General features: G+C 34.1%; 1 protein-coding gene across 16 annotated transcripts in view; it reads left to right on the forward strand.

The window, feature by feature from the left end:
• PARD3 (par-3 family cell polarity regulator) overlaps positions 1-26,366 on the forward strand; it is a 612,084-nt gene that overhangs the window by 444,492 nt on the left and 141,226 nt on the right. For 13 of the 16 annotated variants that reach the window (XM_074324693.1, XM_074324692.1, XM_074324697.1 and 10 more), the window contains one exon: positions 10,582-10,692. The exons of the other annotated variants lie outside the window; for them this stretch is intronic. In XM_074324693.1, the coding sequence (XP_074180794.1) occupies positions 10,582-10,692 (111 nt within the window). The remainder of the gene's footprint in view (positions 1-10,581; positions 10,693-26,366) is intronic. 16 annotated transcript variants of the gene reach the window in all.

The following is a 26,366-nucleotide window of genomic DNA, read 5'->3' on the forward strand; positions in this document are numbered from 1 at the left end:
TATCTGGCCCAAAATTTCACTGATGCCAAAGTTGAGAAACCCTGCCCCACCCAGTCTCAACTACTGTGTGACGTGTAATTTTATTGATCTTCAGAGAAGTTCCCCTAGTTCTTCAGTGTTTTGTGTCTGAGTGTCGTCAGGTCCATCCATCAGCGACATGTCTATGTCTTTTATTCTGTGTGGAGGAACACTACACCATGCATTTTGGTGAACACTTAAGAGTTAAAATTACATGGACCACTCTCCAGGATTTTACAGGCTAGTTAGTATTGCCACATTTAGGATGCTTACATAATAATCTTTCTTAATGTTTATTTTTTAATATGATTTCGGTGTAATAAATAAGGATTTACTTTAATTCATGAACTCTTAACATAAATCAACATGAAGAATCTGCGAGGCATTCGAAGAGGTTGAGGTCAGTTTGAGAAGGAGAAGGGTATTCTGTAGTAGAAAGAATTTGGGATTTAGAGTTTGAAGCTCTTTCATGCCAACCCAGTCGTGGCATTTAACCTATCAGCCTCAGTTTCCTCATTTCCACAGTCTTTACATTTCATTTTAAGAACTAACTGAAAGGATGTGTATGGAAAGTTTTTTGAAATGTTAAGGTATTATACCTCTGTCAACTCGTTATTTGTTATGTTCGTTTCTCATGGGCTTTTCTTTCATTAGATTAATTATTTCTGCGTTAGATAGATAGATAATCTGAGAGCTTCTGCTAAAAAGACATATGGGTCATTTCTATCCTTTGGGGTAGAAATATATGTACTGTCCTCAATGAAGTGGGGTTTGCTAATACACCATGATATATACACTAGTGTGGACCAGACAGTTTCAAACTTCAGCCAAGGAAAAGCAACATAATGATATCCTGTCAGAGCAACTGGGAGACTTGAGAATGTGCACTGATATTAGCGGTATTGGCTCTGGTTGCTGGACAGCTAATTGGACAGACACGTCGTGTGCTTCCAGAGCCCTGCTTTTTGGCTTGTGCTTGCTAGCAAGTTGGTGGAGCCTCAGACCACACAGCAGGCAGTGAAGACGTGACATTCTTAGGAGATGGAAATGAGTTGGGATGAGAGGAATTCCAGGCCAGTACACAAATCAACAAGTTCTATATTTGAACCCTTGTTGAACTATTTAGTCAAATAAGGGAAAATGTGGTGGTTTGCATTTGTCGAATTTCATGTTCCCTTTCACTTGAGCATGCTGATTGGAGATAAGACACGTAACAACAGGTCTTCTCATTCCAAGCCCTGTCACTGGTCCCTAAAACCATCCCCAAATTTCAGATCCTTGTTACTAGCTGGGTTCTAATCACAGTTGAGTCATGAGTAACATGCACAGCTCTGCATGCTGGCAGAGTGAAATCGCAGCACAGAAGAGTGAAGAATCTTTTCTGGAAAAGAGAGTGATTGCCGTATTTTGGTGCCACATGATCATCTTGTTTACTTATTAAATGTTTATGTGTTAAATGCAAGCACACTGATTTTAACCAAATATATGACCGTTAGTCCCTTGTCCTGTAAGAGGGTAGTGTGATTCAGGTGGACAGTGCGTGTTGCCATGGGTAGGGGCAGACTCTGCAGGAATCCGCTCTCTTCTCTGTTCTAAGAATTAGGTGTAGCCTCCAGCTCACCTCAGTGTGCCGCCAGAGCCCAATATGCAAATCAACTGAAAGGTAAAACATGGAAATCTGCACCTCTTAAATTACTCTGTAGAGATCACTCTTTGAGAGACGGGAATCAACAGAAATTGTTTCCTATCATCCACAGAAAAACTTACTGAATGACACCTTAACTTACTGATATGATAATGAGATCTTTGGGGAAGTTTTCTTCTTTCAGAGTTTCCAGGAGCTTTACAAAAAGTCTGTTCCCCTCCATTCCCCACACTTCAGTGACCGTATTCTGTGTCTGTCACTTTCATTTGCTCTGTAAACATAAGGATAAGAACATTTGTGAGGGTATTTCAGCTACACCGGTAACTAGGTCTCCATCAATAGTTAAAACATTGAATTTGAATCCCAGTACATATTTAATTGAGGGTGAAAATTTATGACTCAGAAAAGATATCTGTAACTTGTGTATGTGTTTACATTACCTCATACACATTTACAACCTGCATGCCAATTTGATTATCAGATAGGCAACTGGTAACAGAAATGATTAGGATTATCTGTGTTACTAAATACCTTTCATTCTTTGTCCTAATAGAAAAAAGGTGTATAGTAAAATACTATTCTACCTTTTTCTTCTTTCAACTGTGCTTTTTAAATAGATGTGTTTTTTGACTTAGGTCTCATTAGCATTTCTCACGGGGACTGCCTTTGGGGCAGTACCACTTACTAAATTGTTCTGATGCTTTAGGAAAAGGAAAACCATGGTAACCAGATGCAGGGTATGATAATTTGCCTCTGACCTGGCAAAGTGTTGGGTTTAACAAAAGAAGCTTAATAGAAATGTTCAAATTGACCCTTCTCATCACTTGGGCTGCTTAGAGCTCAATCAATCTCTCATTATTATCAGAGTTATTTGGGTAAAGGCAGCAGTGATAGTAGTTTTCATAATCACTTCTTGAGCCAAATGTAATTTGCAATTTGTGGTATTGTATTATGAAACAATAATGCATTAAAATGAACAGAGCAAGAATTAGGAGTATACTAGTAAAGAAAGGAAACAGAGGCGTAGTTGTGTGAAAGACATTCTCCACATTATTTTAAGTGGACACGGCTGATTTCAATGCCAAATTAAACATTTAGAAAAATCAGAATTATGTGTTGTTTTTACTATGTTTAAATGTGTGTATGTATATTTAAATTATATGTATAATAATATGCATATTTATTATAAAGTCATGATGGTTAGAGGGGGACCAAAAATATAATTTGCATATTTATTTGAGTTTGCATGTTTGGCTTTATGGGGTTAGTGTGGTTTCATTACCTGTGTGGGAATGTTTTGAAAAAAAATAAGGTATATCAAGCCTTATAAAAATCCTGTATGGAGCAGTAATTACTAATTGACTGCTTCTCACAAAGGGGGAGTTTATTTGTACAGAAAATATGTCATGTGGTCTATGAACTAGCTGATTGATACCTGAAAAGCTTGAACATCATAATTAAGAAATACTTCCTCATCTTCTGTCGTTCTACTTGAAAGTCTCTAAGTATAGATTATTTTTAGAGTTATTTAGGTATTTATCTTGTGTTTTGAAGGATTACTGTGTTTGCTTTGGTTCTTTTTTCTTAAGTCTTTGTATCTGGATCCGTGTGTGTGTGTGTGTGGGGGGGGGGTTTGTTTTGTTTCTAAAGTCTTCGGAGTTTACAGTGATTCTTATAAAGTCAAAACTGATAATATGCTGGTTCAGTTTCTTAATTGTTGATTTAATATTTCCTTGTTCCATATCCTTCGAGGACTCCTGAAGTGGAGGGTTACTAGGCATATTGGTGCATCCTTGATTAGATAACATAGGCTGTGCTGGGCAAGAGTGCACTTAGGAGGACATTGAATGGGAGTCCTGAGCAGGATATGTTGTTCATTAAGGTTACAATGTACATGTAAAGGCTGTTCTAGCTTAGCTGAGTAGAAGCTATTATTTCCTTAAAAAGAAGAAAGTCACTTATTTTTTCCTGGATGCCAGGCAACAGAAATTTAGTTTATTAAATCTAATCAGACTAGCACTGATGAAAACTGCACACAATCAAATAATGATTCTCAAGTTTGTGAATTTCCTTTTAAAGAGAACCCCTGCTAAACTCCACCAACTTAAAACTGCATCCGATTTTACAAAAGTACTAGCAAGTTGTCATCTACCTTTTCCTAAGACTCCCTTCTCATCATTGTTGATTACCAAGATTTTTTTGTTGTTATTGTTGTTTTTTCTTTTGCCTAAATAAGAGCTTTCTGCTCTTCATAATCAGCCTTCTCTTCCCTAATTCATCCAGCATTGCCACAAATGACTGCTGAGCAAATTAGTACACTATCATGGGCTCGGTTTCTTAAAATGTCACTAAAATATGTAAGATCCTGTATGGGAACGACATATTAGAAACGATGTACTTTTTTCCCCCTCATTTATAAAATGGAGGCAGAGGCACAAAAACTAGGGCCAGAAACCATGAGCACATCATTATAAAAGATAAATGCATGCAGTGAATTCTTGCTGTTTTACCCTGTGATTGGCTTTGGGCAGTTTGACATGCTTCTGCTGTTGCCTGGCAGCATTTGCATATGTCAGTACAGACAAATTGACTTTTGGAGTATAATTGCATTTAGAAATATTGGCAATGATTTAGGAATGGGTACATGGGCAGCTTTTATGATCTTTTCCAATGGTTAGGATCAGTTGTGTCCAGATTCCTAGCCTTTATATACAAGTTCCATTTGGGAACAATGTCCTCTGGATCTTATCGGCAGTGCAAAATTTATCTCCTTTACTTCAACAAAGGTGATTTAACCAGCTGCTCTCAGTAAAATAGAGTAGACTGACTGTCGTTGACCCCTACAATTTTTGAGGTGGCTGGGGGTGGTAAGGTAAAGAGAGTCTTGGGTCTGAATTCTGCCTTTGCGATTTCTTCCTATGTGACCCGCTAAATCATTAGATTATCCGCGGCTTCCTGAGGTGGCCCCTAAACAGCAGGATGATAACACTTCCCTCACACACTGGTCGTGGGAGTCAACGAGAGCAAGTCCCCAACAAGAATTCAATAAGTTCGAGTTAAGTATAATTAAATAACCAAAAGAGCCTTCAGTTGGTGCTCAATTATTTGTCTCAGTTAGGATTCACAGGAAATGAACTTCATAGGTCTGGGAATTTCATTTTCTCTAGGAGTATCCAAATTGAGAGCCACTGAGATAGCTTACTGTTAGGTGGGTGCAAAAGTCATTGCGGTGTTTGCCTTTTTTTTTTAACCTTTCAAACCACAGTGACTTTTGCACCAACCTAGTAGCTTGCATTGCGGCTTCGGACACCACTATACACCTCCTGAGCCTCAATTTTCTTGTCTGTCAAATGAAGACATTGGACAGGATGACTAATCTCTAGACTCTGATTTTCAGAATCATGTGCCCATATATTTTCAGTGTATGTGGACAAAAATGCAATAAGACACAATACAAAGATATATAGCTATATTTTTTTCCCCTCTAGTTAATATTTAGAGCAGTTACCTATTGGGGCTTTAAGGCAAAAATAAGTTCATAATTGTGTTAGAAACCAGAGTGATGGATTGACGGAAGTCAAAGATCATACCAAGAATGTGGAAAAAGACTGAAATCAATTGACAAAGATTTTCTAGAGAAACTTGGATCAGAAGCCGTTTAGGAAAGTATGATTCGAAGGACAATAGAGGAACGATGTTAACAGGTCATGATACTGCTTTGGTTTGAGTTAACAATGTGTTCCTGAGGCTTGCAGAGAACTGGATTGGGACAGAGGGAGGACAGAGTATGTGATTTTTACTGTAGAGGATTTTGAACTAGGCTAACTAGGTGGGTGGTATCTCTCAAGGATCTTTAGGGCAAATGGCAGTGTTTTATCACAGCAGGCAGTAGTCAAAGGTTAGTACAATGGCTGAACATACACATGTGTCTACCAGAAACAACAGGAAGGTTCCAGAAAGAGATGGAAAAAGGAAGTGATGGAATCATATGCTAGTGCAAATATATTAGAAAGGAGAGGCAACATACATGGCAGGGTACTGAGTTAGATGACGGTGTTGACCACTCCATAGCAGGAGCTGGGTGTTGGGGGAGGATGGATGGCTTTTGAATTCTCATTTGACCCATGTTCAATTCTCTTCCTCAGCCAAGCAGTATCAGTTAATCTAACATCTCTTAAGATAAACGGTAAGACAAGTATTGTAGAAAAGCCCTCCTTATATATGAAGACCTTGGTAATACCAGATTTCTAGGTGACATTTCAGTGAGATGTTTTTGAAGAAAATATTTTTTTAGATATTATTCCTAAAGCTTATAAGATAATTGCTTCTGGATATTCTATTCATCTATTTTTAAGTATGGGAGCAGATTCTCGAAACTTCACTGTCTTGTTTTTAAATATGTTATTAAGAAAAACCATTTCATTGCAAAACCAATTATATTTTTCTTTTATTTATAGCAAGGTGCTGTGTGTTATCATTCAGCATATTTTTTCTAAACAGTTCTAATTTTATTAACAGTATAAAATACAGTAAAATATTTCAAAGTCATTTATATTTTGGAGAGAATTAGGTTAATTTACTAAAAACCAAAATGCTGGTTTAATAGCACAAAACTCTTAACACAAGTTAATTTTTAATGACAGTTCTTTGCATATAACAGTAATAGAATTGTGTTGCCATCCTTTCTTGCTGTTGGTTTGTTTGCTTTTTGCTTTCCCCATTCATCAACAAGTGCCTGTTTCTCCCATCATTTTTTACCGCAATAATAAATATGGCTGATCTGGCAGACGTGAGTGATCTCATTTGTAAGGCATCATAGTAAAGCCCATTTAGCAGATTACTTTGAGATTACTTTAGCTGAATGAAAACATTGCTATGTCCTTTATGAAGGAAGCCATATGGTTAAGAAATGTTACAATCAATTCTACTCTGATAAGACAGAGCTCATCTACTGTATCTTTCTGTGAATGAGTCTTCAGTGTCTTGTTGGCATTTTTTACAGTGTACCTTCTCTCTCAATGTGGCAATAGCACTAAAGCGATTTTTTTTTTCTATCAACTTTTCTCAAGCTCCCTATTTTCTTTTGGTCTTCACTTGAAAAAACAAAATAAACAAAGGGTCTATGTGACCATTTTCTATTTCAGCGTCATACCTAGTGAGTGATAGAGTTTTCCATTTGAACATTTGTGTGGGTCAGTCAGAAGGTAGTTCATAAAAATGATCTCTGCTGAGAATTGGTTTGCTTCCTGAACACACTATTAGGACAATATTTTTTCAGCTATGCTGCTCCTTCTAAAGTGACCCATTTGAAATTTATCTGTGGCTTTTAAAAGTTAAAATAAATCTTATTGTGATCTTCAAAGTTTTTAAGTATCTTGCTATTAAATGATGTCATCATACGTTGATTACTGATTTCAGCTGTGAAACTAACTTTTTGAGAACATATATAGCTGAAATTTTTCAGTGACTTATCCCTGCTTTTTAGGAAGAATTAAGCAAATATAAATTAAAAGAACACTAGAAAATATTGGCAAATGGAGTGAATAAGGGTGTAGCTACTTTATTTTTCCCTTTTATATTCTAGAATGGTTGGCCAGTTTTTTTCATTTACAATCATTTTTTCATTTTGTCAAAAAATTACAGCTGAGGGATCCATTTTTACCCCAATTATAGAGTAATATGCTATGGTTTTATAGTATGCCTTAAAGAAGTTACATAATTTATTAACTTAAGCAGGTATTAAGGGAAATGTCCCAATGCTAATCTTTAAACATTTTATCTGTGAATACTTTTTCATTCATTAATCTTGAATCTATAATTTAAAAAAGGAAAGTATACGGTAACAGTTTGATAATAAATTTACAAATAATAAAATAGTATGTTCTGGTGATTAGGGGACAGTCTAGGAAACTAATATTTTAATACCTAATATGATGAAAAAAGATGTGGTTGTTAAATATGAGTCAGGATTCTATTTTCTTTTAATCATGTGTATGTAAGATGAAAAGCTGAAAGTTGATAGACTGAGATATAAAACTAAAACTTTCTTTACAAAGTAGGACCAAGACCATTTTTTAAAAGATTTTAACATAGCTAATTAAACCCAATATTTGGTTTGGGGCTGAAAAATATCTAAACTTTTAAAACATGGAAAAATCACTCTCAATTTTTCCTCATATTATTAACTCAAAGAGAAGATATACATGATCTCCTTATGAGATCAAACAGTACCTTTGGTACAAATAATGTATCTCGTGTCACTGCACAGTGTTTCTCAAATATGATATAGAGTAAATGTCTGTAGTCTAGAATGTGAACCAGCACATTGTCTTTAAAAACAAAACAAGTCAATATGTATCATTTGCAGCATTGTATCATTTCAAGAACATTTATGAATTAAAAACTAAATGATTAAAATATTTTACCTTTAGCAGTACCTAGTTATAAATTAAATATCATGTATTAAGATTTGAACTTAGACTTTTCTTTTTTTAAGATTTTTATTTAAAAATATAGCTAACATATAACATTATATCAGTTTCAGGTGTACACTATAGTTGTTATGTTTATATAACTAAAGTGATCGCCAAAAGTCCAGCAATCATCTCACACCGGTGGTACTGTGCTATCGCAACACTGGGGATGCCAAAAAATATATACATATATGACTTGTATTTGTTTTTTGTTATTGGTATATATTGAGTATTAGCATTTTCATACAGTTTTTTTCCTTTCTTAAAATGTGTATAATTTTTTTGGCACCATCTATATTATTGACTATATTCCCTATGCTGTACGTTACATCCCCATGACTTCTTTGTGTTATACATGGAAATTTGAACCTCTTATTCTCCTTCACCTTTTCCCCGCTTTTAAAATTTTTCAAGTACAGTTAACATTTAATACTATTTTATATTAATTTCAGGTGTACAGCATAGTGGTTAGACATTTGCGTAATTTAAGAAGTGATCCCCCTGACTATTCTAGTACCCACCTAGCACTATACATAGCTATTACCATAGTATTGACTCTATTCCCTATGCTTTACTTTATATCCCATGACTATTTTGTAACTACAAATTTCTACTTAATCCCTTTACCTTTTTCACTCTGTTCCCCAATCCCGCTTCCATCTGTCATCCTGGTAAATCTAGTACCCATCTGACAACATACATAGTTATTACAATATTATCGACTATATTCCTTATGCTATACACTATATCCCCATAATTACTTTGTAACAACCAATTTGTACTTAATCCCTTCCCCTTTTTCACCCAGCCCCTTAACCCCCCTCCCATCTGGCAGCCATCAAATGTTCTCTGTATCTATGAGTTTATTTCTGTTTTGTTTATTTTGTTCTTTAGATTTCACATATAAAATCAATCATTATGCTTAACTTTTAAAATTAAGGAAAGGTAAAGGAGTCTGGACTCAAGTTCTTGGGGATTCTTTTCTTGTTTCCTTTTTCCTTTTTTTTTGCGATGTAGTGGTCTTCCAATTTTTAAGTAACATTAAAATTCAAGATTAGATTTACTTTATAGAAATTAATTTTACAGCCAGTTTTGAGTACTATGTAGTAATATACATACTTTTTTAAAGGAATGGGTGGTCGTGGTATTTTAACTTTTCTAATTTACCACTTTAAGAATATTTTCCCTTCCTTATTTGTATACCTCTTTGCATGCAAAGTGTTACTTTAGTTAGCATATGAGATATTCCCACGTTCATTTCACATATAGACCAGTATTTGACATCAGATTTGTATTAATAAAATAACGACTTATGCTACCACCCAAGCCATTAGGTGAATACTTTTTGCTCCTTTATTTCAACTTTGGGCCTCTCCTTTTATTTCTCTTTTTCTCATATGATTGTCACCAAAAGCTGGATTCCCATGTGGTTCTCAGATAGAAATACTCAATATTCTTTACATATTTATAAATGCATAGTTGAGTAACTGCCTATAAAAGATTTCTTTTTTGAAACATCTGGTGACCAAATCACTATAAATGAAGATTATTTGAGGATATGTATCACATGCGTTCCAGAGAACATGGTCTTTTATGGGAAAACAACAGAGCATGAAAAATAATTGATACCAAGTCTGAGGTTTCTGAGGTATTTTGGATGCCAGAAGGAGATACTGTTAGTGTTTTCTTATTGAGCCTCACGTTCGGTGCCCATCTGTGGAAGTTTGTACGGACTGTTTGTGAATCATGCGTGTGTTCCTCATATTTGTTTTTTTATCAGATATAGATTTCTCAACTCAAAGAGTCCACCATTGGCAATTGCCTTTCATCAGATTTAGGAAAAGAATTTGATGGGAATACCTTAAAGCTTTCAATTTTGTAAGCTAAAAGTATGATAGTACTGTAAATTACCCTTTGTACTTTAAACCTTGCAAACATGGCCTCTTTGTCAGTAATAAACTATGATGAATGTTTCCAGTAAATCTGACTATAAAAATACGAATAGTTGTTTATGGAGAGGTTATTAAACAGGTGATTGTGGATTCTTATTCTTTAGTCCTAAGAGAAAACCATTCCAATGCAGATGCTCATCTTCCCGAAGATAAAGTATTCGGCACGCAGTCCTATATGTTTATTAATTATTTGTTTCATAAGGATGAACTCAAGGTTTTTGTTATTGTTGTTGTTTATTTTTGTTTAGCAAAAGAAGAGTGGGTATTGAGGCCATTTTCCAAAAGTGTTTTCCCTGGAAAGTTCTAATCAAAAAGGAATAAAATAATATATTTAAATATATTAATACTGGACAAACGTAGGGAATCACAGGAGACATTTTGGCCCTCATTTTGAGGACGCTCACATGTCATTGGTTACATATGTCTTTATCACAAAAAAAAGGAGAACTCATTTTGTATATATTGACAAGTTAGAATTTTTTGTTGTCAACAGGTTTGGCAAACATCGAAAAGATGACAAGATTGAGAAAACGGGTAAAATAAAAATACAGGACTCCCTTACATCAGAAGAGGAGAGAATACGAATGAAGCAGGAGCAGGAGAGGTAGACTTCAGTTATTTGATTAAACCTCAGTAGATGGAGGTTCTTTTTCTTCTTTCTGCTCTTTTTTTTTTTTAAATGTAAAGAATTTGCATTCAACTGATTTTTATTTTTTTCTGTGTCAATGCAAATACTGATTGTTGTGGGAGGAATACAATGTAAAGAAAGATTAAAAGAAAAACCTTACATTTATTTGAGGCATTAAAGTGAATTTTATTGATTTTTAGTTAAGATATTTTACACAGGAGACAGTAGGGCATTAGATGCATAAAGTAATAGTGAATTTACGATCACTTTTAAAATCACAAAGAAATATATAAAATCCTGTTTCATTCATCTATGAGTATGTAGTCTATTATAACAATTTTTAATAAGCACTCATCTGGAAATAAAACTATTTGAATTTTTATAACTCATTAAAATATTTTGATTTATAATAAGAATTGAGGGGGCTGTTAGTTTTTTACTATATTGTTTTCCTTTCAAACTGACATTTAATTCTTTTTTTCTCTTATTTATCATCACATTTTGTGACATTTTTTACTTAAATTTTATTCCATTTCTTATAAAAAGATTGTTATTGTTGGGGAGGAAAAATTTCTCTTCTACCCTTCTAGATTTTTCTGGCTGGTCTAAAAATTAAATTGACCTGTGACAGATTAGCAGGAGAAATTAAGTTAAATTACGCATGGGGCTTCCATAAAAATATGAGGCCTCCAGGTAGTCAGGCAATCAAGGCTTATACATATTTTGAGATAAGGAGAAGAGGATAGGTGTCTGGGACTTCAAAGGGGAGGCAGACAATTTACAGGAAGATGGAAAAACAAATGTTTGGTCAACAAATGTTTGTCACACCCTGCAGAGACAAGGAAACACACACAGGACTTTGAACAACCCGGCCTTACTAATAAGTTCCCCAGTTTTCCACACCTGATCCATATTCTTCATAGTTATCTCTGGTGATAGTTCTCTTCCTAGACCAAGCCCTCTATCTAAATTCTTTTAGGCCGTTAAGGGGGAGGTGAAAGCTCTTCCTGAGTCTTTTGGGCCACAGTTGTCTTCAGCTCAGGATGATTTGCATGCCAAAGTGGCACTTTCTGAGTAGATTGTTCTAAACCCCTACATTGTCTATTGTTGAATCATTCCATGTTGAGAACCCAAAGGCCAATGAAATGGAAAGGAATGAAGAGTTACTTTAAGTAGATACTTGAAAACTATTTTTATAAGTGATTAGAATCGTTCTCATTATAATTCTCGGGATGGGAAAGCACCTCACAATTTTGTTATTACAATTTACGGGCCTACAGTGAATGCCTCTGTATCATCACATTTCATTTTCAGAGCTGCCTCAGAAGAGATAGTGTGTCTGTTTTATAATCTAGGATGTAAGGGAGTTTCTAGTGTCTTGACCAAGGTTATAAAGCAAATTATTATCTGTAGCTAGTATTACAGTTCAGCATCTTTAGGGCAGAGTCCAGTATTCCTACTACAACTCTAGATCCATGGCACTTTTGCTCTTACGTTACACAGTGAATGAAAGAACTAAAAATAATATCCTACCACAGTTTTCTATAAAAGCTATTCATGTTTAGACATGTTTCCATTCATTTTTAATACTGCTGAGGTTTCTTCTTTTAGCTAGGATAATTACTCTGATTCTCTGTTTGTAGCTTTTCAAAACATAAAATATTTAAGTGGGAAAAAATATGGACTTCTAATTTGTGATGCAAGTCTGGGTTTATTCCACTATTTCTTCCCCAATTTTTATTTTCTAAATATCATTCTACCTGTCTTAATTTCTAGGACTCTCTCTAATCCTCACTAATATGGGATCCCCAAACTTATTAATAAACTTACCATTTTTAAGCCAAGGCACACAGTATCCCTTAGCTGTGTAATATGGCATTTAGTCACTTAGTACTATCAGCTTCTATCCTAAGAGACTTTCTTGTCCCTAAAGGAAGAGTATATATTAGGTAAATGTATGAACTCAGATTTATCCACAGGCAAATATGTGATTTGATTAGAGAACAATCTGAGCGATAGAAATATTATACTTCTTCCCTATCGTGATGCCAGCCAAAGGGAATAGCTTCATTAATCCTGTACCATTTTTCATATTCTAAATATTCCTTCTTTATAGTTTAAGATTATGGCTGTGTTTCATTGCAGAATTCTATCAATATTTTTCAAAATACTTTTATAATGCATAGTCAAATATTTCCAGCCAGACAATGATTTTTACATAATGGTTTCACTTGTATTATTAATTTGCCTAAGGCACAGTTCACTTCTCAGTTTTGCTTTTAATCTCCACCTCTATACCTTTAATAGTGCAATACTTCTGGGAACTACTAGGTAGATCATAATGAATTTACAACATCCAGGAGGCCTAAGAAAAAAAATCTTTTAGGGTCAAGGAACAAGTGAATGGTCCATTAAAAAATCAATTAGCTTCATAATTTAAGAAAACTATTATACTTTGACTTTGTATTTTAATAAGAATTTTTACAAGTATGTTTTTTTTAAAACTCATGGGTCTTATAATAGGGCAAGTGAATGCATGAATTACTTAAGTGGAGCGTGTTTAGTGCTTGTTATTTTGATGGAGCAAGCCTTTTGTATGTCCTTTCTATTCTGTCTGTTGGCATTGGCCAAGCTCCTTTTGAGACTGGAAACTGCAACTTCTTTGGGAAGAATTTGATTGGAGAAATAGATAAAAGTAAATAAACCACTGCTGATATTCTCATCACTTCACTGCTGATTAGTCATAAAGCATCCCCTGCAACATTATTTACCACTGTAGCTATGAGTTCCAAAAATTATTTTGACTAATTCCATATAAAACTTGACATTCCTTAGTTATTAGTTATGACATGTCTACATACCAAAATAGTATTTGTCCGTACACATCCTTACAGTCAAGGCATAAATATTGAAAAAATATAAATGTTACTCAAGATATAAATATTGAAAAATTAAAAGGACAATGGACATAATTTAAAATGTTTTCCTTCCACGTTAATATCTATTGAGATCGTGAAAGTGAATTAGATTCTTTTTAGCGTGGTTCTGAGATTGAATTTGACTTCATTCTTGCTAACTTCCTCCTCTTCCCTTTCACTCACTGCCATCACTGGGAGATGAGTCATGAATACATGCTGTCCACAGAGGACAATGTATGAGGAAGATCGCTGCATGGATCTGTTCTCTGGTCACACTAGTCCTGCCCTGTCACAGACTTGAGCCTGCATGCCTGAGGTCTCTTGAGAAGGGGGGAATCTGTGGATGATGCCAAGGGTGGAGTTAGCTGGCCCCGTGATGTGCTATTTTGACTTCCAGTTCTGAGCTTTGAGCCTAGGTACACCAGCCTTTCAGAGATGCTGTTGGCCACATTTTGGCCTAGGCGGGGAAATGAAGCAAAGCAATTCGTGTTTGGAGTTAAGGTGTGAATTCAGTGCTTACTGCCTCTTACTGGTTCTTCTTTTTGGCATGCCCAGGGACGGAGCCCCTATTGATTTATTTCCACTATGTGAACGATTGGACTCCAAACCCTAAGTAGAACATGTTCAGTTAAATGATCTATGTATCTTCAGGTCCACTTAGCTTCCATTATGAAGCACAGTGATAGATTTTTCTGTTGACCAACTGTCAGAAGTAACATTTTGGCTTTCTTTTGTGTTATTGCTCCAGTGATATCTCCACTTACGGTTTTAATAGTTGCTGTATAAACAGTGTAGTGCAGGGTTTCCCAAAAAAGTGTTCAGCAGCGGAAGGGGGTTCCATGTGCAAATATGTTTAAGAAATACTCAGTTAAACCAATTTATGCATATTTCCTTACTCCGTTATTTCTCAAAACCCTAATTATGTTAAGGTACATTATAAGTCATCAAGATAGGAATAGACAATCAACCTTTGGCTCCTGGTCGAACCATATCCATCCCCCTCACTCATCTAACTGACTGTGGAGGTCTGTTGATTGTTTTCTAGATCCATGAGCAAGTTTAGAGCCAGGTTTCAGCTGCCTCTACTTCATGGCTTCTGTTTTGTGTACTTGTGAATCTTAGTCCTGTGCCATCTTTCTTTTTCAGTTTTCTCTTTCCCACATGTTTCTCACCTGTTTAAAACACATACATTTTAAGGTCTAATTCTAAATTTATTCTAACTCTAAATCTGTAGAAAATTTGAAAAAAAAATAAGGAAACAAAAACTTATCTGTACTAATACCACTGTTATCATACTGGTTTATGCCATTCTATTTTTTTTCCTATAAAAAATACATATTTCCTCACATACTTACTTTTAAAAAGTTAACATGTACTTTCATTTTGATTTATTTTGCACTTTTACACATTCTTAGAAAATCATGTTAAATGCTTTCTGGAATAAGGCCAAGTCTGTATAAACGGAGGATGAGAAAGAAGAACAGAAAGAAGGAAAGAAGGTCTCAAAGATGAAATATTAGCTGTGCTCTCTGGCCAAACTCCCCCAACTCTAAAATAATACTTACCTCATATGTTACTCATTCTATTAAATGAGATTTATAATGTTAACTGGCTTGCATTTTGTAGTTACTCAGCAAGGGATACCTATTATGATTTTATCTGTATCTACCTAGTAAGTTGTGCTTGGAAATATTTCCAAAGGGGATTGAATTCTTGTATGAAGACATGAAAAAGTTAATGAACTTCTTATAAAATTCTCCCAGTATATGAAAGGTATTTATAAATCTGCTAAGAAAATGTATGGCTTGAAATATTCCATTATTCAAAGTGATAATCACCATTCAAAGCCTTGCATTTTAAATACTAGGCCTACGTGGTGTAATCCCAGTTTTTGGTGTATCATTTAGCAAGCGTTTATGACATTTCTGCATTTGGTTCAAATTCACTGGTATTTCTCTTTTCAGTTTTACCGTTCCCATTATCTGCTTTGAGTAATTAGTTTAAATTTTCATAAAAACTTTTTTGTAATGTCTCTTAGTTGGTAAGGTCCTATTTGGCAGATGACATACGTTCACTTGTTTTTTGCAGAAGTTAACTTTTTTGTTATATACCATATAATGTAGTAATAAAGTTTAAAGTGCATGAATAAAAAGTTAGTGAAAGCACAGGAGAAACAATCTATGTAGCAATAATAGGTGCATTCCCTATGTGTCTAAAGCAAAAAAAAGTTTTTGCTCATTTGACATAAAACTTAGTTTCGGGTTCCCAGAATTCTGACATTAGAATTCAGATAATCCAGATAACCTTTTCATTTAGGTCACACATTGTCATTCAAACAAAGCTTGATTTTTTATTGAAAAATATATTTTTCTATACTATAGCAGAGTTTTTCATATTTTCTCTGACCTCTTGAACCTTTTAGGAAAGTCAACTCTAAGTGGGATTAGTTTTAGCAAGCATTTATTAATATATTTATTAAATTCCCATATCTATCTATATATCTATATCTATGTCTATATCTTTGTATCTCCATCTCTGTCTCAGTATCTCTATCTCTACTTAGCTATGTCTAACTAGATCATGTTTATCATACAGGTGAACAAAAATTTTTAAGTTTGTTAACTTGCACAAATTAAGTCTTAAGTGTGCACGCACACTGATTTTATTGAAAGGCTGTAATTGGAGTAGGAAAATGCGGTTCTGTTATTCATGAGAGCTGTCTTAGGTGTATTTGGGATTGTAGCACCTCTTTGAGTAGGAAAAATTTGTAGGTGCTTTGATACTTGGGAAAGCCCAAACATAATGTGAATGAATGAATATCTGTGAGTGTGTGTGTTTGTGTGTGTGTGTGTGTGTGTGTGTGTGTGTTTTGGTTAGTGAAATATTATTCTAGCATTTTATTAGTAAGTATAAAAGAGAAGTTTTTATTGTTGAACAATATATTGAATACACAATGTAATATATAATTTATTATTATTATTGTTATTGTTATTGTTATTATATTCCCTTTCTCAGGGATCCTTTCCTTTGTTAAGAAGGGGGAAAGATTTTAATATGTTAACATTAAAAAATTGATATAAAACAATATAATCAATTGTGAAAATAGGTGACTGTGGAGCTTTGGGAAGGGGAGAGATTGATCGGGCTAGAGTTAATAATAAATACTTCATAAAGATGATAATTTGGGGTCTAGGTCTAGCTCCCAAGAACTTATGAATTTAGCAAAATGGAAATATTCTATACCCACAGTGAGGTTTCCTATCCTTACCCTCACACAAAGGTCTCCGAAGGAGTGGTGGGGGGCGGGGGCACATGCATTCTTTTAACTGCTTATATTCTTTAAAAATTTTGGTTCTGTTAGTGGTTAGTAGTATTTCTATAAAAGCTTTATTTGTTTTTTATCTCTTTTACAACTTTTAACCATTTTATATTTTAAAACTGGTATCTCATTTTAGCATTAAGGGATGAAATTTAACTTTTCCTCCCACCTAGTATAAGATATGATAAAGAACAAAAACTCAGTTCATGGAAATTTGAAGGTCAAATTGGCTTTATTGAATGATTCATGAATTGGGCAGCATCCCATCTAGCAAGTAGAGAGGTTCTCTGAGGAGCTGTGCAAACAGAAGGGTTTTATAGGAAATTGAGCTGGACAAGAAAACCATTAGTAAAAGAATAGAAGGGACTGTTCCAGGCAAGGTTACCTTCCTTTAGGAGAAGTTGGGGTTCTTATCAGGCAGATTGTCTCAGCTTCCTTTGAGGGACATGGAAAGGGCCCACGTGAACGATTGCTTCATTGGTGTTGACTAGAAGATTCTAGAAGATCGATTAAGATTACATTCCCAGAGAAGGTTGAAACTGCAGTTGAGTCAGGTATTAATTAAGTCTAAGTTTGGTGTCATGGGCTTTAGCACAAGTGGCTCCATTTTGGGCCTCTGGTCTTTTTTCCTTAGCAGGTACCACTGTGGATTTCAGCAACTCACATTCTTCCCTTGAAATGGAATTGTACCTTCAAAACAGTTGTTCTTAAACTCAAGCAATTTTTTTAAGGATCCATTTCGAATGTGTAAGGCTTTTCTTCCCAAGGAACTTCTACTTCAATATTACAAAGATACTAACATCCCACTTAAAGTTATGACATTTTTGCTATTGATGTTTTTTGTTGTTGATGATGTTTTTATTGTTACTGAAATGGAATATTTTACATATTTTTTAAAGTAAGAAATTTAGTTAAATCTTGTCCCTCATTTGAGAATTCAGCATAGACACCAAATTGGCAGCTTCTATGTTGGTAGGTGGCAGTTGCTAGATTGACCTAGCAGGGTAAGTTAAAGCACTGATGAGTCGAGCCGCAGTGTTTCTGAAGTCTGCCATTTACTGAAGTGTTTTGAGGGACAAATAGAGGATTTCATCAGATGACTAAAAACTGCTTTAAACTGAACTGTTCCAGTTGTCTTGTAGCTTAAATTTTATTCTGCCATGAATTTGGGTTTTAGTTGATGAATTTCAGTAATACTGATTTTTTTATTTTTAGAGAGAGGAAATACTATTGGGAAAAGATCCAGGAACTTTCTTCCTAGAATTAGGTTTCTAGATGACAGTATAATAAGTTGTGGGTAAAATGTTTCCCCAAAGAGTTGATTGCAAGATCTTAAACATTGTTTTGAAGGTGGTTAACAATGGTCTAATATGCAGTAATCTGAAATTTATTTTTAAAAATTTTATTAAATTAATATTAGTATATGTTATCTTCTGTAGACGTTAACAGCATTTTTTAGAACTTAAAATCATTAAAGGTCAATTTCTGTTTCTTAAGAGTTTTTTGAAAAAATACACCATTGGTAACTTTATGTAGCAAAGCTTCATAAGCTTTGGAGTTAGAAGTATTTTGGATATAATGGAGTAATTTAAGTCCACCATCGATTTTTTTCATCCTGAGGAGTTGGTCACTCAATAGTGTTTCTCATGCCTTACACCTTTTTTGGATGTATCAAGACAGTACTTAACAGTCATAAAAAAGTTACTTTCATCTTACTCTACTGCAATTAGTGCTAAAAGCCATTTATTGTAAAAGCAAAAATCCTAATGAATAGAAATGTTACAAGAACAGAAGTTTTGTATGTTTTATCTTCGTTGTGCATCATCCATCTTAATTACAGAAAAGGGTGGTGAACACTGCGACAAGAGTCTGGAATTGAAATCATTAATTGATGTCAAGCTAAAGAGACTGTTAGCATGAATTTAGTGACAGCAGGAAAGAAATTAACCTTATTACTTTAGTATATTACATTATTTTGTGTATTATTTTCTATGCAGGTTCAAGACAATTTCATTATCATAATGGAAAAGACTTTTTTTAACAAAAAGGAAAGGTGTGAATATTTATGTTTCAACATAACAAATTGAAATGATAAATTCTTTGTTAACCTTTTTAGAGTCTTAGTAAAAAGTTCTAATTGTAGTTTCAATTTTTTTAAATTTTTTTTTCAATTTCAAGGCTAGGGAAATAGTCCATGAAGAGGTTGCCCCACGACGTCAGTTGGTCCAGTTGTCTGTAATCCTTTAAATTTCAGAATAGTTCTCATTTATAACTAGGAAGGGCTTTCTGAAATGCTTAAAGCAGTATGTATTTATTTCTTATGCTAAGTTTTGGGCTAATGACTTTTGTCATTGCTGAGGTTTGGCCTGAGATAAATGGGTGGGATAATGCTAAACAACAACCTAACTGTTCAGAGAAAGGAATGACTCTTATATCTTAGAGATAATTTGTGACCTAAGGGTCACAATAAAAGAATAGAAGGGGTGTTCTTTTATAGCAGTGACCATCTGGAACCATTAAGGGCTCAACTGCAAGATATATTATCTTTTTTAAGAGTTTCCTTAAGAAACTATGCTATTTTTATTAGGTAACCAAAAATGTTTTCTCCCCTCAGCCAATTATTTCTTTCCTGAAATAAGTTCCTCCATAAACAATGAAAACATACAACATGTAAATATAACTCTTTTGTTGTATTACAAAGTCTCTTTTCTCACTTTATAATAAGCAAGATATTCAAGTCTAAAAGTACATAATAAAGAAAATAATTTGTGTCTTTTCATAATTTGACTGCAAATTGTCACGAAAATTCACAAAACCCACAATGTGTTCCTAGTTTTAAAAATCTACTTTTCTGTGTCATTTGCACAGCAAGCTTCATTAGACATACAGTAAGTGTATGTCTAGTTTTGTAAGAAACTTAAAGTTCTAGAATGAACTTTAAGATGCATATTAGTTCAGGCTAGTAATCAGATTTGTTAGCCTTTGCCAGCACTACTCTCGTCTTTGTCCTCCACAGGTATGCTGTAGTTTTATTCTAATGTTTTCATCACAAGTGTGAGCCACCTGGGTGGAAAAGAGGGGTGCAAACAGCTTTTATAACTTTGGAGATAAATTCATTGGTGATGACAAAACAAACAATAAAAATATCATTTCTTTTGTTGTTGGAGTTTAGAAAAAATGTTTCTAGAAGGTAACATTGATGTGACTGTAATGTGTGTTGGATTCAATGCTTAGAGGCAATTAGTAAGAATGTGTAAATTTGGGTAAAAGAAAGCAATTGAGAACTGGGCTTTATGAATAGTACCTCATGCTGCTGAGCATTTCTCCTGAGCAATTGACTTGGTAGAAATTGACCCCCAATGACCATTTCTTTCTCTGATTTGAAACAAAAGCACATTCTAGTCTCCATCCCATCAATAATATAATGAAACTGATGTGCAAGAAGTTTGGTGAGACTAGGTTCATGCTTCCCTGGAGATGAGAATGTTCATATTTTCTTTTTGTGATGGCCTCCTTTCTTAACAGGGCTGCACTTTCCAACTTAAGTAAGCTGGATTATCTTCACTTTCAATGAACTAAAGTTCAAGCACCATAGGGTTCACTCATTTATAAACCAATCTGTCGCTCCCTTGATTTCAGGAGGTTCTCTAAATTCTGAACTTCTGGCTTTATTTCTATTGTAGTCCTCCAAATTTCTTCAGGTTCCCAAACTTCAAGACTTTCGTGAATGCCCAGTCACCCTGGATATTACCTATAAGATTAGGTGATTGTCCGATATAACCAAAAATAGTAGTAAAGTGGATTGTCAGATAAGTGATCATAATTGAGCTTCAAGTTAATATCCCATTGAGTGGAAGAAAAGAAGTCATTTCCCTTACTCTGTAGTTGCTTTGTATGAATAGAGTCAAAAACACAGTATAGTACAAAGAATAAAATTATCTCTGAATTACCTGAACTTTTCATCATGGATACGAGTATTTAATATTTAGTGGTAATCAGCTTTTATAACATCCTTCACTGTCATTGTTCTAAATGAATGAAGTTGAGTATAACAAAAAATCTAGTATAAATTAGGTAAATTTGACATTAGATTTTGAGTTGCTATTTTTGTTACAGAGACTGTATATGGGACTTAGGTATATTAGATTCTAGGCCTCTCCTGATAAAAATTTCTAATTTTCCAATATTCTCTTTTAAGGTAAGAAAGGCATTGGTTCTCAACTCGGGAAATAAGATCTTATCCTAGAGAGGTTTGGGGAATAGATGAACCAATTTTTGTTGCCCTGATGGCTGGGAGACACTGATTGGTGATATGTGACTGGAACCAGTTGTGTAAGAAAGTTCTGAACAACCACAAATTGTCCTTTCTCAATTGTCACTGGGCCCCTTTTGAGAAGCTCTGAGCAAAGTGAATTTTAAGTACTTCCATTTTATACCTGGGAAATAAGGGAAATTAGAGCAATTTGACCTGGTGGGTCCAAAATTTGGAAAACAAGACTGACATAATAGGGATAAAAGAGAAAAACAAGAGAGAAAAATTAAAATTTTGCTTGCAATGCTATGTGACCATATTCCAGCTTTTGAAAAACAAACAAATAAACTTTATTTTGAAATATCTTTAGATTTTTAGGAAGTTGCACAGATGGTACAGAGAGGTCTTGTGTACCCTTCATCCAGTTTCCCTCAACAGCTACAACTTACATGACTACAATACAATGTCAAAACCAGGAAGTTGACATTGGCACCGTGTGTGTATATGGTTCTGTGTCATTGTAGCACATAGATTCATGTGACCACCACTGCCATGAAGAGGCAGAACTATTCCATCACGAAGATCGTCATGCTTCTATATATAGTGAAACCCACCCCTCTGCTCCCACCACAGCTAACCCCCAACAACCACTAACCCGTTCACCATGTCTGTAAGTTTGTCATTGTGAGAATGTTATAGAAACAAAATCTTATAGTATGCAACCTTTCAGATTGACTTTTTTTTCCACATAGCTTAATGCCCTTGAGATCAACTCAAGTTGCCATGTGTATCAGTAGTCTGTTCATTTGTATTTCTGAGTAGGAGTCTGTGATGTGTATGTACCTGAGTTTCTTAATCATTTACCTTTTGTAGGACATTTTGGCTATTTCCAGTTGTTAAATATTAGAAATATCTATGAACAATTGTGTCCAGGATTTTGTGTGGACTTAAATTTTCATTTATTTGGGATAAATGCCCAGCTGTGCGATTGCTGAGTGTTACAGTAAGTGTATGTCTAGTTTTGTAAGAAACTGTCAGACTGTTTTCCAGAGTGTCTGTACCATTTTACATTTCCAACAGCAATGTGTGAGAGATCCTGTTTTCCTGATTCCTTGCCAGCATTTGATATTATCACTTTTCTTTTTTTAATTTTAGCTGATCTAATAGGTGTGTAGTGATAGCTTATTGTGGTCTCAGATTTGCATTTCCCTAATGGCTGGTGATGTTGAACATCTCTTCATGATTTTATTTGTCATCTGTGTATTCTTTTCAGAGAAATATTGCTTCACATCTTTTGAGTTTTGAGTTTTCTTTGTATATTCTGGACATGACTCCTTTGTCAAATATGTGATCTGAAAACATTTTCTTGAAGTCCTGTCTTTTCATTCTCTTAATAGAGTTTTTCACAAAAATGCTTTTAATTTTGATAATGTTCAATTTATGTGGGGTTTTTTTTTCTTTTATGGGTCATGCTTTTGATATCATTTCTAAGAATTCTTCACCAAGCACTAGGTCCTAAAGCTTTTATGTTTTCTTCCAAAGATTTATAGTTTTACATTTAAATCTGTGATCCATTTTGAGCTAATTTTTGTATAAGGTGTGAAGTTTAAATTCAGGGTGTTTTTTGTGTGTTTGTTTTGTTTTGTTTTAGTTTTTGTCTGTGGATATCTAATTGTTCCAGCACTATTTGTAAAAAAAAAAAATGCTATTTTATTCCATTGCATTGTGTTTGCACAATTGTGATAATCAGTTGGTCATGTTTATTGGCTATTTCTGGGTTTTTAATTCTGTTGCATTGATCTGTGTGTCTGTCCCTCCACAGAAACCACAGAGTCTTGATTACTATAGTGATATTACAAGTCTTGCAATCAGGGAGTGTGACTGCTCCCACCTCATTGTTCTTTTCCATAATTGCTTAGCTATTCTATCTATCCTTTGCCTTTCCATTTAAATTTACAAATAATCTTGTCTATATCTACAAGAATCTTGCTGAGATTTTTATAGGAGTTACATTAAACCTATATATAACCCTGGAAAGAATTGACTTCTTTTTTTCTTTTTGAGTGAATCTTTTATTTTTATAAAGCATATTAGAATTTATTTTTTTAAGATTTTTTTAAATTTAAAATGTTTTTCAGTTATAGTTGACATTCAGTATTATTTATATTAGTTTCAGGTGTACAGTATAGTGGTAGACATTTATATAATTTATGAAGTGATTCCTCAGTAAATCTAGCACCCACCTGGCACAATACATAGTTATTACAATATTACTGACTGTATTACCTATACTGTACTTTACATCCCCATGACTATTTTGTAACTACCAATTTGTACTTCTTAATCCCTTCACCTTTTTCACTCAGTCCCGAACCCCCATTCCATCTGGTAACCATCAGTTTGTTCCCTTTATCTATAAGTCTGTTTCTGTTTTGTTTGTTCATTTATTTTATTTTTTAGATTCCACATATAAGTGAGATCATATGTTTTTGTCTTTCTGTGTGACTTATTTCACTTAGCATGATATTCTCTAGGTCCATCCATGTTGTTGCAAATGGTAAGATTTCATTCTTTCTTATGGTAGAGTAATACGCCATTGTATATATGTATTACATCTTCTTTACCCAGCCTATTGATGGACATTTCAGTTGCTTCCATATCTTGGCTATTGTAAGTAACACTGCAGTGAACATAGGGGTGCGTATATCTTTTCAAAGTAGTGTTTTGGATTTTTTCCGATAAATGGCCAGGAGTGAAATTTCTAGGTCATAAGGTAATTCTATTTTTAATTTTTTGAGGACCCACCAAACCGTTTGCAGTCCCACCAACAGTGCATGAGGTTTCTCTTTTCTCCATCCACATCCTCATCTATACTTGTATTTTTATTTATTGATGATAGCCATTCTGACAGTTGTGAGGTGATAGCTCATTGTGGTTTTAATTTGCGTTTCTCTGATGATTAGAGATGTTGAGCATCTTTTCATGTGTCTATTGGCAATGTATATGTCTTTTTTTGGAGAAATGTCTATTTAGGGCCTCTGCCCATTTTTTAATTGGACTGTTTGGTTTTTTTCATGTTGAGTTGTATGAGTTCTTTATAAATTTTGGATATTAACCCCTTATCAGATGTATCATTGACAAATAATCTGTTCCCATTCAGTAAGATGTGTTTTCATTTTGTTGACGGTTTCCTTTGCTGTGAAAAAAAACTTTTTATGTTGATGTTGTCCCATTTATTTATTTTTTTATTTTGTTGTCTTTGCCTGAGGAGATAAATCAGAAAAAAAAAAAAAAAAATATTACTAAGGGCAATGTCGGACAGTTTACTGCCTATGTTTTCTTCCAGATCTGTATGGTTTGGATCTTACATTTAAGTCTTTAATCCATTTTGAGTTTATTCTTGTATATAGAGTAAGTAGGTGGTCCAGTTTCTTTTCTTTTCTTCTTCTTTTTTTTGTTTTGTTTTTTTTTGCATATATCTGTCTAGTTTTCCCAGCACCATTTAATGAACAGACTGTCTATACTCCATTGTATACTCTTGTCTCCTTTGTCATAGAGTAAATGACCGTATAGATGTGAGTTTATTTCTGGGCTCTCCATTCTGTTCTGGTGATGTATGTGTCTGTTTTTATGCCAATACCATTCTGTTTTGATTACTATGGCTTTGTATTATAGTTTGATATCAGTTAGCATTATACCTCCAACTTTGTTTTTCTTTCTCAAGATTGCCATGGCTATTCAGAGTCTTTTACGGTTCCTATAAATTTTGGATTATTTGTCCTAGTTCTGTGAAGAATGCCTTGGTATTTTAATAGGGATTGTATTGAATCTATAGGTTGCTTTGGTTAGTAAGGACATTGCAACTATATTAGTCTTCCTATCCATGAGCAGGGTATATGCTTCCATTTATTTGTGTCTTCTTCAATTTCTTTCTTGAATGTCTTATAATTTTTCGAGTACAGGTATTTTACCTCCTTGGTTAAATTTATTCCTACGTATTTTATTTTTTGATGCAATTATAAATGAGATTGTTTTCTTCATTTCTCTTTCTGATAGTTCATTATTGATGTATAAAAATGCAAACGATTTCTGAATATTAATTTTGTATCCTGCTATTACTGAATTCATGTATTAGATATTCGTTCTAATAGTTTTTGGTGGATTTTTTGGTACTCTGTATAGTATCATGTCATCTGTAAATGATGAGTTTTACTTCTTCTTTTCCAATCTGCATGCTTTTTATTTCTTTTTCTTGTCTGGTTGCTGTGGCTAGGATTTCCAGAAAATTGACTTCTTTACTATGTTGAGTCTTTCATCTATAATCACAGTATGTCTCTGTCTTTTTAAGATCTTCTTTGATTTCTTTCATCAGCATTGTGTGATTTCCAGCATATAAGCTCTGGACTTGTTTTGTTACATTTATATCTGTATATTTTTATACATTTCTATAAACCAACCTTTAGTTTGTTTATATTTATGTATCTATACATTTCATTTTTAGTGATTATAAATGGCAGTATATTTTCATTTCAACTTCCATGTTCATTGCCAGCATATAGAAATTCAGTGGATTTTTGTATGTTAATGTTGTATCCTGTTACCTTGCTGAACTTGCTTTTTAGTTCTAGAAGTTTTTGTAGCTTCCTTGGGGTTTTCTATATAGATCATGGTGTCATCTACAAATAAGAATGGTTTTATTTCTTCCTTTTTAATCTGTATGCTATTTATTTCATTTTGTAGCGTATTGCATTGTCTAGAATTTCCAGTGCTACACTGAATTACAGTGATGGGAACAGATCTCGTTACCTTTCTCCTAATCTTAAGGGAAGCATTCAGTCTTTCTCCATTATGTATGATGTTACCAATAGGCTTTTTTATAGCTGCTCTTTATCAAGTTTAAGAAGTTAGTTCTTCTATATTACTCGTTTTTTTAGAGTTTCTGTCATGGTGGGTGTGTAATTTTAGCAGAGGCTTTTTCTTTCTCAATTGATATAAGCATGTGATTTTAATCTTTAGCTTATTAATATAGTAAATTACATTGATTTATTTTTTTGTAAATATTTTTTTATTGGGGAAGGGGAACAGTGTGTATTTCCAGGATTTTATTGGAGAACAGTGCGTTTTTTTCCCAGGACCCATCAGCTCTAAGTCAAGTTGTTGT

This window comes from Rhinolophus sinicus, linkage group LG02, assembly GCF_036562045.2.
Source record: "Rhinolophus sinicus isolate RSC01 linkage group LG02, ASM3656204v1, whole genome shotgun sequence".
Classification (NCBI taxonomy): Eukaryota; Metazoa; Chordata; class Mammalia; order Chiroptera; family Rhinolophidae; genus Rhinolophus; species Rhinolophus sinicus.